Source organism: Daldinia loculata (genome assembly GCF_022478755.1).
Source record: "Daldinia loculata strain CBS 113971 unplaced genomic scaffold F4817scaffold_72, whole genome shotgun sequence".
In the NCBI taxonomy this organism is placed as follows: Eukaryota; Fungi; Ascomycota; class Sordariomycetes; order Xylariales; family Hypoxylaceae; genus Daldinia; species Daldinia loculata.
Window position 1 is genome coordinate 4,307 of NW_026054926.1, and position 17,924 is coordinate 22,230.

The 17,924-nt window shown below is 49.0% G+C and overlaps 7 protein-coding genes across 7 annotated transcripts; 3 read left to right on the forward strand and 4 right to left on the reverse strand.

Annotated features, from left to right (window-relative positions):
- Positions 1-201: 201 nt before the first annotated feature.
- F4817DRAFT_350779 (tryptophan synthase beta subunit-like PLP-dependent enzyme) lies at positions 202-1,960 on the forward strand. The gene is made up of 4 exons (XM_049304979.1): positions 202-436; positions 485-675; positions 755-990; positions 1,148-1,960. Exons 2-4 carry the CDS (start codon positions 590-592, stop codon positions 1,855-1,857), a joined length of 1,032 nt encoding a protein of 343 aa, XP_049154862.1. The 5' UTR covers positions 202-436; positions 485-589; the 3' UTR covers positions 1,858-1,960.
- Positions 1,961-3,274, reverse strand: F4817DRAFT_350782 (GNAT domain-containing protein). The gene is made up of 3 exons (XM_049304980.1): positions 3,076-3,274; positions 2,848-2,927; positions 1,961-2,692 (listed from the first exon to the last, which is right to left on the reverse strand). The coding sequence occupies exons 1-3, from the start codon at positions 3,095-3,097 to the stop codon at positions 1,988-1,990; spliced, it is 807 nt and encodes a 268-aa protein (XP_049154863.1). The 5' UTR covers positions 3,098-3,274; the 3' UTR covers positions 1,961-1,987.
- Positions 3,275-3,374: 100 nt separating this feature from the next.
- On the reverse strand, positions 3,375-5,540 carry F4817DRAFT_350783 (tRNA synthetases class I (M)-domain-containing protein). Its single transcript, XM_049304981.1, has 3 exons — positions 5,226-5,540; positions 3,900-5,155; positions 3,375-3,821 (listed from the first exon to the last, which is right to left on the reverse strand). Exons 1-3 carry the CDS (start codon positions 5,419-5,421, stop codon positions 3,525-3,527), a joined length of 1,749 nt encoding a protein of 582 aa, XP_049154864.1. The 5' UTR covers positions 5,422-5,540; the 3' UTR covers positions 3,375-3,524.
- Positions 5,541-6,462: 922 nt separating this feature from the next.
- On the reverse strand, positions 6,463-9,400 carry F4817DRAFT_320062 (SNF2 family N-terminal domain-containing protein; the record flags this gene model as incomplete). The annotated part of the gene is made up of 4 exons (XM_049301141.1): positions 6,463-6,691; positions 6,755-7,682; positions 7,736-7,946; positions 8,000-9,400. The coding sequence occupies 4 exons, from the start codon at positions 9,398-9,400 to the stop codon at positions 6,463-6,465; spliced, it is 2,769 nt and encodes a 922-aa protein (XP_049154865.1).
- Positions 9,401-10,109: 709 nt separating this feature from the next.
- On the forward strand, positions 10,110-13,080 carry F4817DRAFT_350785 (RNI-like protein). The gene is made up of 3 exons (XM_049304982.1): positions 10,110-10,545; positions 10,611-12,351; positions 12,493-13,080. Coding segments are annotated over exons 1-3 (1,830 nt in total). The 5' UTR covers positions 10,110-10,543; the 3' UTR covers positions 12,580-13,080.
- A 162-nt stretch (positions 13,081-13,242) lies between these two features.
- Positions 13,243-15,197, forward strand: F4817DRAFT_267955 (FAD/NAD(P)-binding domain-containing protein). Its single transcript, XM_049299385.1, has one exon. It carries the CDS (start codon positions 13,510-13,512, stop codon positions 15,112-15,114), a length of 1,605 nt encoding a protein of 534 aa, XP_049154867.1. The 5' UTR covers positions 13,243-13,509; the 3' UTR covers positions 15,115-15,197.
- A 271-nt stretch (positions 15,198-15,468) lies between these two features.
- On the reverse strand, positions 15,469-16,696 carry F4817DRAFT_361709 (alpha/beta-hydrolase; the record flags this gene model as incomplete). Its single annotated transcript, XM_049306444.1, has 4 exons — positions 15,469-16,123; positions 16,191-16,295; positions 16,387-16,549; positions 16,603-16,696. 4 exons carry the CDS (start codon positions 16,694-16,696, stop codon positions 15,469-15,471), a joined length of 1,017 nt encoding a protein of 338 aa, XP_049154868.1.
- Between the last annotated feature and the right edge of the window lie 1,228 nt (positions 16,697-17,924).

The following is a 17,924-nucleotide window of genomic DNA, read 5'->3' on the forward strand; positions in this document are numbered from 1 at the left end:
TATTAAGTGACTATTATGGCGTTCTACCTTAAGCAGAGTGGTTAGGTAACGATTATGTATAACGGCAGCCAGCATCGGCAATCGGCAATCGACGGTAGCCGAAGCCGTTCCCCAGTTTCGGCTGCCCGCCGTTTCCATCGTTTCCATAAGCCCTAAGCGGGCACCCGTAGCTTTGCATTAGACCCTTATCGACGGGACCTGCAGTGTTACATTACCCCATGTTCCCATTGGACATAATTACGCATACGCCTTAATGTCATCGCTGCGTATAGCTTCGTCCGATACAGGAAGAAAGTAGAATGCTTTTATAGGGATTTATAAGCGGTGATGGAATAAATCGGATTCGTTCTTGAAAGTATCTAGGAACAAAATTTGCTTAGACTTTTGCATTAAGAAAATTATTCAGAAAATTGGACACTTCACGGATGTAAATATGGTATACTCTAACATCAATTCAGGCGAAGTAATGCTAACATCAATCTAGATATTGTCGTTATTAAGATAGACATACAAGGACGCGCGATAACTAGGTTCCAAAAGACCCTATACATATATTCATCTGGTATTTCTTACCAATAAAACCAACGAGATGGGCTCCTGCAACCCGGAGCCTCAGAAGCTCTTCATAGAGACACCATGTATACCATCGATAGCTCTCTCACGAGTAGCCGGTTGGTCAGGACTCCTCTCCTCTCCTCACCCCCTTACTCCTACGCCTAATTCAACCAACTCCAAAACTAACACAGAAAAACAGCAACATATTCCTCAAGCTCGAGAACCTCCAGCCCTCAGGGTCGTTCAAGTCGCGCGCCGTAGGAAACATGATGTACCAAGCGATGCTCGCGAAACCAGCCGGCAACGTGCACTTCTACTGCTCGTCGGGCGGAAACGCAGGCCTGGCGTGCGCAACGGCGGCAGCTACCCTGAGACAGCCGTGTACTATCGTTGTGCCGACGACTACTTCCCAGCATATGATTGAGAAGATACGACGTGAGTTACTTACTTGCCCCTGACCAAAGATTTGTATTTAGCAATGGATAGAGCCATGGCATTTCTCAAGGGGCTGCCTCAAAGTGCAAGCCCCTTTTCCAGAGTTAGGGGGACAACTACATAGGTAGTCAGCTAACCTCAACATATCCATCCACAGTCCTAGGCGCCAAAGTCCACCAAGTAGGCACCAACTGGGCCCTCGCCGACGAACACCTCCGCGCCGTGCTCCTCGCCCACGACCCGTCGGGGGTCTACGTCCCGCCCTTCGACCACCCGGACATCTGGGCCGGCAACAGCACCATCGTCGACGAGCTCGCCACGCAGCTCCGCCCGTACGACGTAGCGCACGTCGACGGCATAGCGTGTAACTGCGGCGGCGGCGGCTTACTCAACGGGATCATGGCCGGCGTGCAGAAGCACTACACCGACGCCGACGTAACAGAACCGACTGTCCTAGCCGTCGAGACCGCGGGCGCGGATAGTCTGAACGCTAGTGTCAAGGCGGGAGAGCTGGTGGCGTTGCCGGGGATCACTAGCATCGCGACTAGTCTGGGGGCGCCGCGGGTTTCGGAGCGCACGTTTCGGTGGAGTCGGGAGGCGCCGCATCTGAAGAGCTTGGTGGTGACGGATGCGGAGGCTGTGATGGGGTCGGTTAGGTTTGCGGATGATGCTAGGATGTTGGTGGAGGTTGCGTGCGGTGCTACGCTTGCTACGGTGTATAATGGGGACTTGAGGAGGGTTGTGGGAGGCGAGGGGATTAGCGATGAGGAGTGGAGTAGGAAGAATGTGGTTGTGATTGTGTGTGGAGGGTCGAATGTTACGTTGGAGATGTTGAGGAGTTATGGGGAGAAGTATGGCGTAAAATAGAAGCATATATCTCGCTGTAGAGTATCGGGTTGAAGGGATATAGATGGCAGAGTTGGAAGTGATATTTGCCGTTTGGGAGTCATCTGTATAAATAAGATGCACATAAATACCGTAAAGCTCATCATCTACTCTACTCCTTCAGCTGCGATCTATCATAAAACAACTCTTCATACCTATCGCCCATCACAGAAGAGCTCATCTTGTCCCACTCGTCTATCTCCCCAAACCCAAACCCTTCAAACACCATCTCTATCTCGCCGAAATAGTTCGTCTCGCCTCTTTGCTTAAACCCAAGGGCTTGGAATAGCACGATGCTAGCTTTGTTATCCGCGTTAATCTTGGCCACGACATCTTTCAGCACAGGCTTGCTGGTAGCGGTCTTGCTATTTGCGGTAGGGATGTCGAGGGAACCCATGTACTCAGCCAGGATACCGTCTAAATGCTGTCGTACAAAGTACAGGAACGTAGCGACGGCCGCGCGGCCGAGACCTACTCCCCGGAACTTGGGGTCGGCGATCATGATGTCGATTTCCGCTGTGCAGTACGTCTTCGCTTCCTTTTCGTCTCCCTTTTGCGCTTGCGCCTGCTCCTCATCATCGCCATCGCCATCCCAAGGACTCAGAAACAAATTAACATCCCCCACCATCCTATCTACCGCATCTCCCACTCCTGCAAGCACAGCTTTCGTCTCCTCTACATCTAAAGAACCACCACCGCGTAACAGCGGCGCACACACAATAAACGTGAGTTTATCTCGCGACTCACGCCACGACGCCTGGTTCTCGTACTCTTCTTCCAGCGAGAGGCGTTCCGAGGCCGTGGCTTCGCGGATGGACTGGAGATTGTTGTTAGCGGGTATATACTATACCATATATAAACTTCTCTTACTAAAAAAGGGAGAATAGGTAAGGGGAAGAAGAAACAAAGGTTGGAGCATGGACATGGATAAATAGAGCGAGACTGAAAGAAAGGGAGAGAGGGAGAGAATACGGGGTCTTCCATCCACCTGTGGTACTGCTGTACATGGTGTGCGTCGTACGGCACGAGCAAGACCTTGCTGGTCGAGATGGCTGTTAGAGATATGTGTTAGCGATTACTTATTTCAGATTGAACGAGGACCTAGGTAAGGGACCTAGGTAAGGGCGCTGTAGTGGCCGTTAGGTATGAGTCGCCTTGGATGGCGGCCAGGTGAGATGAGAAAGATGAAGTAGAACTCACCAATATCCTCATTCAACCTCATTTCTATGTCAATCTATGTCAAACTTGTGTAGGTACTCACTAAGCTATATATATGGTCGATGTCGCATATCTTTTTCTATTCAAGAATTTAATGGCTTGCCTGTACCTATGACCTATGATTGACGAGAGAAATTGTAGTTGTAGAAAGATCTGAGGTATATGAGGCGCAAATTATTTTATTTTAGTCACATGTGTTTGTTTTAATTGTTTTAACAGCCTAGAACTAAACTATTACCAAAATAAAAGACATCTTAGGCATTACACCACTACTATAATAGTTCAATGTATACTTCGTATAAAAAAGGGGAATTGCCATAGGGTATCTATCTTAGCTTTACATATTTACATATACAACAGAGCACACACCCAAATTTATACATATGGTATCTGATATACACAAGATGCTACCACAACTAGGTGCTCAATCCTCAATCCTCAACAGGCATCGGCGGAAACAAACTGCTCTGCGCGCCTTCGCCCAGCGGTATAGCCGGCGTCCCATACGCACCATCCGCAAACAGTCGCGCATGCTCAAAAGTCCTCCGATCGGAACTAACACCCAGCCTATCCAGCAGCTCGCTCGACTTCTCCGGAATAAACGGCTGTAGTAGAATGCCAGCGACGCGCACCGACTCCGCCGCGAAAAAGATGATCTGCTCTACGGCCACCGTATCGCCTCCCTTACTCCTGTTCCACGGCGCTGCTTCTTGCAGGAATTTATTTATCTGTAGTACGTGTTAGGATGCTGCGATGCTGCTGTGAAGATGGGAGAGAGTGGCGGCAATGAAGGTCCCGAGACTCACCTCGAACACGAATTCCATAATCTCCTTCAACGCCGCGCTGGGATTTAATTCATCCATATGACTTGAGACCTTCTCTACGATAGACTCCAGGTATTTCCTCTGGGTATCAACCACCTTAGGGACCGAGTGAGACTGCTTCTCATGCATAGATACCACCGCGTTCCTCACGCTCCAGTTCTTCGGCCTAGTAATTCGGTTGAGTAGATTACCTAGTCCGCCTTGTAGTCCCTTCTTGTACTTATCGACGATAAACTCATTGCTGTAGTCTGCATCGTGGGCCATCGCAGCGTTGTATATCAGGAAATACCGCATGGTATCCACGCCCCAGCGGTCGAGGGCGAAGAAAGGATTCACCACGTTTCCGACCGATTTAGACATCTTCTGCCGGCTCATCAGCCAGTGGCCGTGGCTGAGGATACATTTTGGTAGGGGCAAGTCCAGGGCCATGAGCAGCGCGGGCCAGTATATGCTATGGAAGCGCACAATATCCTTTCCGACTACATGGACGTCAGCTGGCCAACCTTTTGTATGTTCGGAACCAGGAGGCCACATGGGATACCCTGCTACCGTAATGTAGTTAATCAGAGCATCAACCCACACATAGATAGTCTGACTCGGGTCGTCAGGCACAGGAATACCCCAATCCAGACGGCTCACAGGACGAGATATAGACAGATCTTCCAGGTTATTCTGGACCCAGCTGATCACCTCGACGAAACGATTGTTCGGGACAACCCAATTCGGGTTATCAGCGTAGAACTTGAGTAGCCTATCTCGAAAAGCCGTCAGCCGGAAATGGTGATTCCTCTCCTCGGTCCATTCTACAGCACCGCCCGTCTCAATGCACGCCGTAAATGGTTTCCCCGTCACAGGCGACACGCGCTTCTCGACCATAGAATCGGGGTAGTAAGTCTCGTCGCTAACGCAATACCACCCCTCATGCTTGGTCTCGTATATATACCCGCTCTCTCTTAGTCTTGCCCAGAAGTACTCGACCGCATCTCTGTGTTCCAGGTCCGTCGTGCGAATGTAGTAATCGTACGAAATATTAGCCTTATTAGCTAGATCTTTGAACGTTTCCGAGTTGACATCGCACAGCGCCTTCGGATGAATATCTTGTAGCTCGGCCGCGCGCTGGACCTTCATCCCGTGTTCGTCGGTTCCCGTGCTTAGTATCGCCTGTCTGCCTTTGAGGACCTGCCATCGCTTGAGCACATCTGCTATTAGCATGCTATATAGGTGGCCGACGTGAGGAGCTTCCAGATGAACTAATTAGCATATGCTTGACCTGCTACATATTACTGATATTACTGATACGGGACTTACACGCATTGACGTAGAAAATAGGCGTCGTCACATAATACGGCTTGTCCTTGAGCTCTCGGAGAGCTGCGCTGCTTGTGAATAGCTTCCGCGGGGCTTTGTTGCTTCTACATGATTGACATATCCACCCGATGCGCGCCCTTTGCCCGTTCCTAACTGTCGATAATTGCCGGCTCAAGGCCCCCCAATGGCTCTTCATGACCTACAGGCTTCCCTTCTTTTGCAATTGCAACGGAACGCTATAAGTCCATTAGGTATGTACTTGTGAAGTTGCTAAAAGTGCTAATACATTTTTGAGTGGGATGATTAAAATGTCGGCGAAAATGGAATATAACCCCGATCAAAATCTTAGTGGGGCAATTTAGGGACTACTGTTAGCCTTTAGGTTCCAATCTGTCGGTTTAATGCACTTAGTTAGACAGTACAAAGATACCTCACTTTACCTAGGTAACGCATGAAGAAAATACGATGCTTATGAGAAGCATTCTCATAATTCATGAGAATGCACAATTAGGTATTGTTGGTGAATCAAAATCATAGCTACCTAGCTAGAAAGACAGCAATATAAAGCAACCGTAGACACCTGTTTGCAAATCATGCCATGCGTCATCCACCTCGAAAAAACTTATGCGGAGGGGTTATCATCAACGATTTTGCCGCCCTAGAGTCCCTAATATAGGGGCCAAATCATGCCTCCCTTAACTTGCCTGCTTAACTTGTCATAAAAGAGAATACTGTGCCACCAGTACGAACCTATCGTACAAAACGACGATAGAAAGCACAGTGAAACCCGAGATCTCAGCCGAAACAAAGAACAATTCTTGTCAAAGGCCGGAACAACTTAGTCGAAGTGAGACTAACGTTGCCGAGAGGTAGGCTAGAGAAATCGAATCAGGGGTGTATATCGAATCCGGGTTTAGAGCCGAGTCGAAAAAATGGGAATTTTGTTGTCCATGAGAACGTTCTTCGTAGGTCATCTTGTCCGTAAAAATTGACTGAGGTTTCGCAAATAAGACGGACTATAGTTTTCAAGGGTGAAATTGACATCATAGCTGTCAAAGAGGTGGCGTTGCCGTGAGACTACCGTCTCTAAAAGTCTGAGATTGAGATCGTCAGAGTTGAAAACCGACATCCTCAAAAAGTAAAAATCAAGTCGAAAAAAGCAAGAATCGAGTCTCCCGAGGGCGTAGATGACGCCACCGAAACAAGTGTGGCGCCAATACAACGAGAGGAGAAAAAACTAAGATCCTTTGAAGAGAAACTGAAGGTCTTCATGTGTGAGAGCCTCTAGGGATGCTTCATCCGAGTTGACAGTTGAATTGATCATGCTAGTCTTCTTCTCCTGTAGCGAAACTATGCGGCTCTCCACAGAATCCTCAATGCAGAGACGTTTAATGATACATGGGCGCGTCTGTCCGATACGATGGCATCGGTCGGCCGACTGCCACTCTGCTGCTGGGTTCCACCACCTACATAAGAGAAATATAGTTAGCACACGCTTATCATAGATAGATCAGGGCCAAGTAACTTACGGATCAACAATGAAAACTCGCGACGCCTCTGTAAGGTTCAGAGCAACGCCACCCGCCTTCAACGACACAAGGAAACACTCTACATCGACATTTTTCATGAAATGGTCAATCGAAGCCTGTCGTTGAGCTGGTGTCATACTTCCATCAAGCATGACCGTCGTGATGCCGGCTCGTCGAAGACGCCATTCAATCAGCTGGAGCATCGTAGTGAACTGCGAGAAGATGATCGACTTGTGCGAGGCACTGTCCGATCGCAGCCTGTGGAGTTCGTGAACAAGTAGCTCGATCTTGGACGACGATGTCCAGTTCTCCATCTTAATGCGATTGATGATGGAAGATTTCTTGACGAGCATCGCGTCCTGTTCAATCTCGGGCTGCTCGAGATCGATAGATAGAGATATGTGGCAGCGGGGACAGTCCGGTGCTTTCTGAGAATTAACGTAATGCTGCGCACACGAGCGGCAGAAGTCATGCTTGCACTTGGATCGAATCGCCTCCTCAGCAGGTTCGTCGCAGATGCAGCAGACCATCACGTTTTGTCCTCCTTCCGCATTCTTCTTCAGGATCAGATCGGGGTGGTTAGCGACCTGGCGCATCTGCATGATCAAACCAAAGATATTGGCATAGTTGTTGAGCATGACGCCTTGGGCTACGTAGGTATTAAACTTGCGCTGACTGTTATCCGTAATACTGTTAGCGAAGTCGTTCTCTTCTTCGCTCAAGAATTGGCGATCAACGTAGATCTCCTTGACAGGGAGTTCCATGGCATTTGTATGATCTCGCTTGAGACGGCGCAACATGATTCGGTCCGTAAGGAGACGGAGTTTGCCAAGGGCCTCCTTGCCTTCGCCACGGTTACCATTGCGAGTAATAGGGTGTAGAAGTTCTTGATTGAAGACTGAGATATGTGACATCATGTAGTGACCACCTAAAACGGTTTAGTAAATACACCTAGTTTCTTGTATGCAAGTAGAGACTTACAATGTGAGCAGTTCTTCGATTCATCTGCACACCATTCAAGATTGGAACAAGGACACTCTCTGCAGAAATATTCCGCGAATGGTGTAACTTTGAGGAATCGAAGCAGTGAAAAGAACTCTCCAATTCGGTTCTGCAAGGGGGTTCCGGTTAAGCACCAGCGGTATTCGACTTTGAGGGCAAAACATGCCTTCGCAGTCATGGTGTTTCTAGACTTTAACAAACCGTTAGCATGGGAGCTGATAAAAATGGATTTTGTAGGCCTACCTTGATACAATGAGCCTCATCAAGGATCACACGGTGGAACTTGATCTGGTGGATAGCGCTCTTCTCCTTATACGTTCCCTCTTTCCTCTTGAAACCCTTCTCCTGTTTGCGGTATAGCGACTCTAGGGTATTGTAAGACATCAAGATAACGTCAAATTTCTTGAGCTCTCTAGTTGTCAAATTCTTGGCCTTGGCATTAGTACCATGGAATACTAGGGTCTTTAGCTTCCCATTTGTGTAGGACTCGATTTCTGATGTCCATTGCATCAAGGCAACAGGTGGCATGAGCACCAGTGACGGCGTCTTGGCTGGGTAGTCAGACATGATCAAAGACACTGCCTGGATCGTTTTACCAAGACCCATCTCATCTCCAAGTAGACCACCCTTCCACTTTGTTACTTCCATAGCCTTCATCCAGGCAAGTCCTTCGAGTTGGAATTGTTTTAGCTGGCGCGAGATGGTGGTAGGTTGCTCAGCCTTGTCGGCCTTGAGAACGGGCATATTTTCAAGGTCAACCCACATTGTAGTGAGCTCTGGATGGTGCTTCGTCAACCTCTTCCTCATTGCCTCCTTTCTATTTAGGGGATGACGAACGTGACGAATGCGACGAAAGCTTCGGGGCTGGCTGGAAAGCGTATTTGTATGTGAATGTGAATTTGTATGCGAATTAGCGATGGGGCTATCTGAGTCTGAGTCTAAACTATCTTCATCAAGAGGATCTGCATCGGAGATGTCGAACATGTCGTCAATGGCCTCCTCATCATCAATCTCTTGGTGGGGCTCATTATCACTTTCAGGGTCGGTAAGTTTTGGCTTCTTGAAAGCTGGAATTGATGTAGAAGTAAAATCGCTTTCAGCACCAGAATCAAGAGACATCGCAACATTAGGTCTCTTGCGACTAAGAACCATAGTACTCCTAGCCGGGGTAGGATCTTCACGAGGTGCCTCCATCATATCCATATCGTCTTCCGAATCCTCCTCAGTGTAGGCAATGGGGGCAGGCCGGCGGCGTGTAGTGACTCTAGATGAAGTCGAAGAGCCAAGGCCGCTAGACTTGGCGCCTGTCGCAGTCGAGTCTTTAGGGAGCTTAGGGAGCTTGGGGAGCTTGGGGAGCTCAACGACGAAACGCGACTGACTCCTACTTCCCGACTGAGTAGGTTTTTTCGTGATAGAAGGCGCGGGAGTTACAGCATTGCTGGTTGCAGGGGTTGAATACTCGCTGTCCGAAACAGTTGTAGCTGGAGTTGGTGCGGAAGAGGTTGAGTTGCCATCAATAGCGGTGATCTTGGAGGACCTTCCACGTCGTTGAGGAAGAGCAGGCTGCGAGACAGGAGTGCCGCCAGCGCCATCTATTGCAGAACTGTCTCCCGCAGCCTTCGAACGTCTAGTTCGCGGCGCCATAGTGTCGGAGGTGCTGCAAATGCGATAGTATGCAGATATAATCAGAAGTGAGGATTAATTAATGGAACAAAAAAGTGGTTAACACATATATGTATAGGTCACATATGTGAGGCTACCTAATTAATGGTGAAGAAGGAAATGGTGAATAGGTTTGGGTTAGGAGGTAGGCTGCATGTAAGAAACAGGCAGGCAAAAAGGAAAAGGATAAGTCAGCTTTGCCTTTACTCCAATTATTAATGAAGAAATGCAGTGGATATTTCACCAGGGGTTGCTTGCAAAGATTGTACCACAGGCTCCGATCAACAATGGTAGAGATCTCAGAGCGCTAGAGAGTAGCGCCAGATCGGGTTGGGTTGTTGATCATTGATGATGGAAGATGAGAAAGATTCCAGACCGGAGAGAAAGGCACATAAAGATTTGGTGGGGAAGGATAGAAGGGAAAGAAGGAAGTGGGTCCTTATTAAGTTAACGGCGCGACCAATACACGCAAACTCGTGACTTGATCGCCCCTGGGGAAGGCACCAAGGGAGGGTCTTTGCATGAGCTGGCCAATAGGAGTACAAAGCTGGCACTTAAAGCCCCTGCAGGTACGCCGGGTCTCCGACTCTAGCGGGAAAAAAGGTCCCCGCCACTGCCCCTCAGGTACGCTAAAAAGCAATTAAACTGATAAGATCGCTGCCTGAAACGGAACCACTTAACGCGCCGTTAGCTGCAGTCGGTGGCGTCAACCGTGTGTTAATTCTTTGCGCTATCAAGGTTTCTTATTTGTTCAATGAGTCAATTCACTTTCTTTTTCTCTTCTACCAGACCCCAGCACATAATAAAAACTCGTAAACCTGAATAGGGGCTGAGAAGATCCGTGATTTCCGGCACCTAAGTACTTAGGTACTCAGGTTGTTTACCTTTCTTAATTGTTAGGGGCATCTTAACAAGACTCCTTAACAATCAAGTACTGCATTCACCTTCATTTTCGCTACCCATGATATTTCATCCCGCATTTCTTGGATGAGGCTCACCCCAACTCCAAATTCACAGCATCGTTTCGTCTAATTTCCCGGTCGCTTCGCATCAAACATTACCTATAGATAGATCGAAATAAGGCATTGATCGGAGTCCTTTCAGAGCATCTCTCAAGCCGACAAGATGTAAGCTGTACCTTTTTAGATTATCTATCTAAAGAGCCCTAAGTAATACTGACGATTCAACCCAGGCAGCGAAACATTCGGGGACCTCGGTCTGCCCTCACAGATTATCTGGCCTCCCAGAATATTTCGGCCAGGCAAATCCGCGCTAATCACGAGGCTCGCCTTAGGTCTGCTACTGCTACTACCGCCTCAGACCAAGCCGTCGCATCTACATCAGCAGCACAGAATGTAGACACTGTAGAACCTGCAGAAACCGTAGAAGATAGTGAAGACGATGCTGAGTCTTCAGTTGCTGCAAACACGCGCCAAGCAACGACCCGAAAGCGAAAGCAGGCAGCTGCGGCGATTGAGAAAGTCAAGAACTCTAAGCCATCCAAACAACGCAAGTCGCGCCGAAATGCCCCAGATGACGAGTCCGATGAGGATGTACTTGAGAGAAGCACGGCTCCTGTGCCCGGCCAGTTGGAGAACTGTGAGCAGTGCGGCAAGCGATTTACGGTAACCGCTTATTCACGTGCCGGTCCAGAGGGAGGCCTACTTTGTGCCCAGTGTAGCATCAAGCTAACCAAAGAAGAGAAGGCTGCTAAGAGCGCTTCTAAGAAAGGCAAGCAGAAGGCAACTGTGGTTCCCATTAGACGTGAACGAAGAAAGATTCAGAGCCTTATACTAGATGGCCAAATCGGAGTCAAGACCCTGATGACCCTCTGCGTCGAGACCCTAGCTAACAACATCCACCTTGCTGACGACCTCGGCGATCTACCTTTACCAGCTATTGATCGCATATCCAGACAGCTATCCAAACGCCGTCTCATGAGCCCCAAGACCCTAGATCTATTCCTCCAGCCCCAGATTCAGGATATCATGATATACGATGGAGGTCGCCTAGGTTCAGATGACTATACCCGAATGTTCCAAATCTGCTCCAGTCTCAAGACCCTCAAATTGCGTAACGCGATCCAGTTCAAAGATGACGTCATGGAGTACTTAATGGGAAGACATTTCGCCCTAGATACCTTCTACATATCTGGCGCGAACCTACTCAGCGACGAATGCTGGGATAAATACCTAAAGGCAAAGGGACAAAGCCTTCAAAGTCTTCGTGTCTATTTCACAGATCGTCATTTCGGTAACAAAACTGTAGAGTCTCTACGCGATTACTGCCCATCTCTAACCAGATTGAAAATCTGCCACAACCAAGCACTCACCGACGAAGGAGTAGAACACATCGCACAGCTTCATAGCCTCGAGCACTTAGGGCTACGTCTTGTTAGCCAGACCCAGACAATGCCTTATGTCAATGTCGTACAAAAGATAGGGAACCAGTTGCGTACCTTCTCTATCAGGGATGTTCCAGGTGTTGACGATCGCCTGCTCGATGCAATCCATGACCACTGCGCTCGATTAGTTAAACTGCGCATCACAAATAGCGAGGTCATGACCGATGCAGGCTTTGTTAGGCTCTTCAAAGATTGGAAGAACAGGCCCCTCTTATTCGTGGACCTAGAACTATGCCGTCACATCGACGCGGGAAACCCCAGAGTAAACCAGCATATGATTGGCTTCTGCTCGGGCGGCTTCCGAGCCTTGATGAAGCATTCAGGCAGGCTCTTGAAAAAGCTCAACATCCACGGATGCAGACACATATCCGGTGAGGCGTTTGAAGATGTGTTTGCTATCGGACAGGTGTATCCCGAGCTTTTAGATCTGGAGATCAGTTTCTGTGAAGAGGTGACAGACCTAATTGTCGGGCTGATCTTCAAAAGCTGCCCTAGTCTAAAGAGGCTGAATGTCTTTGGATGCATGAAGGTAAGCCCATTATTCTCCCGTCCATGCTAATAGAACGAGTGAATGAGTGTCACGTCCTAGCCCCTATTTGATTCCCCCCAACTACTATCACGCTCACGCGGCACTTGAAACTAGATGTAGCTAACAATGTGGCGTGCATAGGTGAAGGATGTGCGAGTCCCCAGAGGCAAGATCTTGGTCGGTGTCCCGAATGCGATGGGAATGATCATCGAAGGCACCGAAGATTGAATCGGGAGTGTTTAATCTTCCTTTTTACGATACCCGACTTAAACACATATTGAAGATATCAGGCGTAATGCAGGACACGGCTCTAAGCGTTTGGCGTTTGGCGTTTGGCGTTGGAAGCATTGAGCCCTGGTAATGGTTTTTACGATGATATTCACGTGAAGCACAGGCGTTGAAAACGGGTCATTCTATCCGATCAATCATGGTGCATAGGTAGCCAGCCTAAAGTGTTTACGGCAGGAGCAGGAAATTGCTTTGCTAATGTTCTTGTGATTTTTCTTGCAGGACACTGCCGTTGTCAATCGACGAGCATGTCACATATGATGCCACCGAAGAGGTGTTGACCATGATAATCTTTCACTGCGAGTTAACGATCATGGCGTACTTTGTGTGGCTCACTACGAATGTGTACATATCCAGGATTCCAGGTAGTCCACCAGTTAAGTAATTAGATACCTTGGAGCATGATATGCTAGCTTAGCAATGCAAATGATTTCCCTATAACTCTTATCATTACACATGTCACAGGTTGATATGTGAAGTAGTGTGGCGCCGGAGAGTCACGCCGTAGATAACCGTAGCTAGAATTGCGCCATCGACTTTGCTCGCTCATAAGTGTGATCCACCCTGATAATCATTCGATTACTTCGTACCTTGAAATATTTTCTTAGACTTATAGATTACATATATATAATTACATATATATATCCAGCAGTATTAATTATTTAATTATAATTTTCTATCGTATTGTAGTTTGCAAGCCTTTTATTTAGCCTACTTATTGAGGATTTCCCCAGCGATAGAGCCCAATCGTAACGTAACGTAAATACTCCTAACATACGGAATATAAAAGCGCCCTATTCTCATCTCCATCTTTCTTTCTCCACACTCTATCCGGGACGTCCCGCTCCGAGTCCGCAGCCGCCCCGAGCAATGGGTTCCTTCTCACCCTCGTCTTTCTCCACGGCCACGGCCACGGCTACAGCCGCCGTACCGTTCAACGTAAAGAAGATCGCCGTCATCGGCGCCGGGCCCAGCGGCTTAGCGGCAGCGAAATATCTACTCGCGCAAGATGGCGCGTTCCCGCGCATCGACGTCTTGGAGCAGCAGGCCGAGGTAGGCGGCGTGTGGAATTATAGCCCTGTGCCACGGCCCGCTGAGGCGCTGCCTGTGCCGCAGACGGATGCGCATCCTAAGAGGCCGGATCCGCCGGTTTATGTTCCCGTGGAAAAGGATGGGGACGGGACGGGGACGGTGCCGCTGTTTCCGTCTCCGATGTACGATGATTTGCATACGAATATCCCGCATACCCTGATGAAGTACTCGGACTTGGCGTTCCCCGAGGGCTGCGATATCTTCCCGACGAGGGGGGATGTACAGGCGTATCTGGTTGAGTACGCGAGGGATGTGCGGCATTTGATTAAGTTCTCTACGCAAGTCACTAATGTTTCGCTGCGGAGTGTTGAGGGCCAGCCGCGGGAGCGGGAGCAGTGGGATGTGAGGACTACGGATTTACTTACCGGGAAAGAAACTACGGAGACGTATGATGCGGTGGTTGTGGCGTCGGGACACTACTCGACGCCGTATATTCCGGACTCTGTTGAGGGTATTGCTGCCTTTCACGCCAAGCATCCGGGGGTTATATCGCATTCGAAGCTCTACCGCAACGCGGAGCCGTTCCGCGGGAAGAAAGTCGTGGTTGTGGGGACTGGCGCTTCGGGGCTAGATATCGCGGCGCAAATCCAACGCGTGTGTAAGACGCCCCTGATTCTCTCGGCGCAGACAGCAGCGCCCCCTGAGACCCTTGAGCATATCGGAAACCCCGTACAGGTCGGGCAGATCAAGAGATTTTTGATCGAGGAGAGGGGTGTTGAGTTCTTCCCCCTGGATGAGGATGAAGACGATAGCGCTGAAAAGAAGGAGAAAGGGGAGACGAAAATCGAAACAGATATCGACGCCATACTCTTCTGCACAGGGTACCTCTACACCTTCCCCTTCCTCCCCGACGTCCCCCTGGTCACCAACGGCCGCCAAGTCCACGGTCTCGCAAAACACCTCCTACACATCACGCACCCGACCCTAGCCTTCCCCGGCCTCCCCATAAAAGTAATCCCCTTCCCCCTAACCGAATCCCAAGGCGCCGTCCTAGCACGCCTATGGTCAAACACGCTCCCCTTGCCCCCAACTCCAATCCTCGAGCAATGGGCGCGTGAAGACGGCGAGGGGACTAGCGAGGGGAAGTACCATGTATTTCCCAAGGGTGGGGATGGGCGGTATATCAACGGGTTGTACGAATGGTTGGAGAAAGAAAGTTTAGGGGAGAAGGGGAAGGGGAAGGGAAAGGAGCCGCCGCATTGGGACGCCGAGATGCTCTGGCAAAGAGGCATTTACGCCGAGGCGAAGATGCAGTTTGAGAAGACGGGGAAGAAGGCCAAGACACTGGAGGAGCTGGGGTTTCGGTATGTGCCTGAGGAGGTGGAGGTGAAGAAGGCGGAGGATGTGGAAGGGAAAGATCCGCATTTGGATGTTGCTGGGTAATCGTATGCACATATCGCTCTTTAGCTAGCGAGCTTAGAGATGGCCAGAAGATACATAAACCGGGATTATGAGGAGTATCATGAGGCTCTATACCAAGATAGATAGTTGACCTAGATCGATATAAAATCTACGCTCAAAGAAACCTCTATATACAGGGTATAAAATAATGTACAATACAATACACTCAAGACTCTATCTAACGAGATTCCCAATAAATATTAAATCTTTAAATATGGCCGATTGCGCCATCCCCATACAAATGAAATCCTACAGAACACAGCGCCACGCTGCTTCATATCCAGAACCAAAATATCCTACCAGAGGATGGGCCTAATCCCTAAGCGAAAAGAAAGTTTACTGCTTCAGCGTCGCCGCGATCTCGCGGTCCTGCGCGGTCCAGTCGTTGAGTTTCGCAAGTAGTTCCTCGTCCGAGACGTCTCTCTGGACACCTCTCCTCTTGAAACCGATGGCGATTGGGCCGCATCCGCTGATGTTATCGAAGTAGAGCAAATGGGCAAAAATGTTCAGCCCGTCGGTACCGCCGTTGCAATCAGTGTTCGCGAAGCCCTCGCATACCTTGATATCCGAGGCCGCGTTTATGGTGCTATTGTCGCTCTCGTCGGATATCCAGAACTCTGGGCTGGTGTGTCGGTAATCGACGGCGATGGGAGGTAGACGTGGGACCGGGTCGTCCAAGTGCGTCACGCGGAACTCGCCGCCTGGCTGGGCTGTAACGAAGTCGACGAAGGCCTGGTTGCCTACACGCGGGCTACCGTAGGTGTAGAGGTCGAGTTCGTAACCCTGATCTCGGGCATAGCCGGCGGCGACTGTAGCCACGGCTCCACCTAGTGAGTGTCCGGTGAAGATGATCTTGTAAGAAGGGTTGGCTTCCTTAGCCGCTGCTACACCGTCCAGCAAGGCGTCTTCTATCTCTTGCCATGATAGAAGGAAGCCACTGTGGATTAAGCAGTCATCTACGAGGTCGCAGGGGAGAGGTACGAAAGAGAGACTATATCAAGGTTAGACATTTCCTTCAGTAGCTATACACTACAAGTATAGGGGAAATGTAAACTTACTCGGCAACAAAGTTGCGAATTGAATGAGATCCTCTCACAGACGCCACGATTAGCTCATTGGTGTCATCCGACGAGACAAAGCCTTGGATATCAGTGAGATTCCCACTTATAAAGTATTAGCCCGATATGTCTTTTTTTTTTCATATCCCTTTCACGTCTAAGATTCGAAGTAATAGCCGTGATAGTAGCGACTTACGAGAAGGTTGCTACCACCTTAGCACCAGCAGAAGTGACATCTGGACAGGTGTTTTCGGCGCAAGTGACAGTAGAACCTAGGTCTACCTCACTGTTGCAGTAGCTTGCCCCGGCATACTGAGAGAAGAATTTGAAGGTCGAAACGTCGGTCGGGGTAACTGTACCTGTCTATCTGTTAGCATACCCTTCCACTTGGGGAAATTCTCAAGAAACATACTACCATTGCTAATCTCAAAGGGGGTAGCAGGAACCGGGCTTGCAGTAGCAAGCAAGCCAAAGGCAGAGACCAGGGCGCAAATAAACCGCTTCATCTTGACCGGTCAAGAGGAAAAGCAACGACGAGACGAGGGAGGGATAAGGCTAGAGAAGACGAGAAAAATACATGAACATTCCGCGTAGATGCATCTTACTTATTATGGTAAGGGAGAAAGAATGTACGGCAACGTGTGGCTTTAAGACAGGCCGATCTCTCCCCGCTGGCTTCTCGCCATACACTACACCCCTTGAAATAATGTTAGTTTTTCGGACGTGCACGATACAGAACAGGGCTTTTAATTTTAAATAGAACAACGCCTCTTAAAACATCTCAACTATTATACCAGGGTTTTATAGCATAAAATACTCTGAAATAACGTTTTCGAAGAATTACGACAACCTTATAAGGCGGCAGTAGACATACGCTTCAGGATCTTAGCGAAGTAGCTCTAGGGGTCCGCTGAATAACATTATTTCAGGGGGCGTACTGTAGACATGGAGAATCCGTGTTTCGATTTGGCTAATTCGGCCCTAACGGCGCGATTTTAAAACATGTAGAAACTCTTGTCCGATCTGGGAGTTTCAACTGTTCAAACAAGCTTCTCTGAGCCACAATCCTAGCCATACCAGGTCCAACACGGGTACCCTACATGGATAACAACACAGGTACCTAATGTACGGGGTAGCCTTCTAGGTTCCCCATGCTTTAGAGAAGCGAGCGAGTCGGCGCCGGGTAGGACTACTCCGAGGGGCTAGGAATCAGAAAACGGCCCCTGCAGACAGGACCGTATACACATTGTTTGAGGTGGTGGCTTGCTAGGGAAGGTTGGGGGCGCGACGGCGAAAGATATTAGTTAGCCGCTAGAGCATCCATAGAGCGACCAATTAATAACCCGAAGCGGAATGTTTCTAGCCTTCTCATTCGCTACGTGATCCCGGAGTTAAGAAAGATAGTGTATCTACAAGACATAGAAGTCTAATTCTCGCATATGGCGTCTATCTCGGGGAATACACTACATACAGCTAGTCATCTCAACGATTCAGCTGTGTAGTAAAAACATCATGACGAAATCTTTAGTCTCTATTAGGACATTGAGACATTGAAGGGGGGTTATGAGGTATCAAAACAGGGTTATAGGATTTTAATCTACATACTTTAAATCCTATTGGGGTTTCCGCTGTCACTCGGCGACACAAATAGACGCAGATAGATCAACTTTGCCCACGTGAAGTTTCCAGGTTTGTACATTCTAGGTAGGTGCTCAAGGTTTGTGACATGTGCAA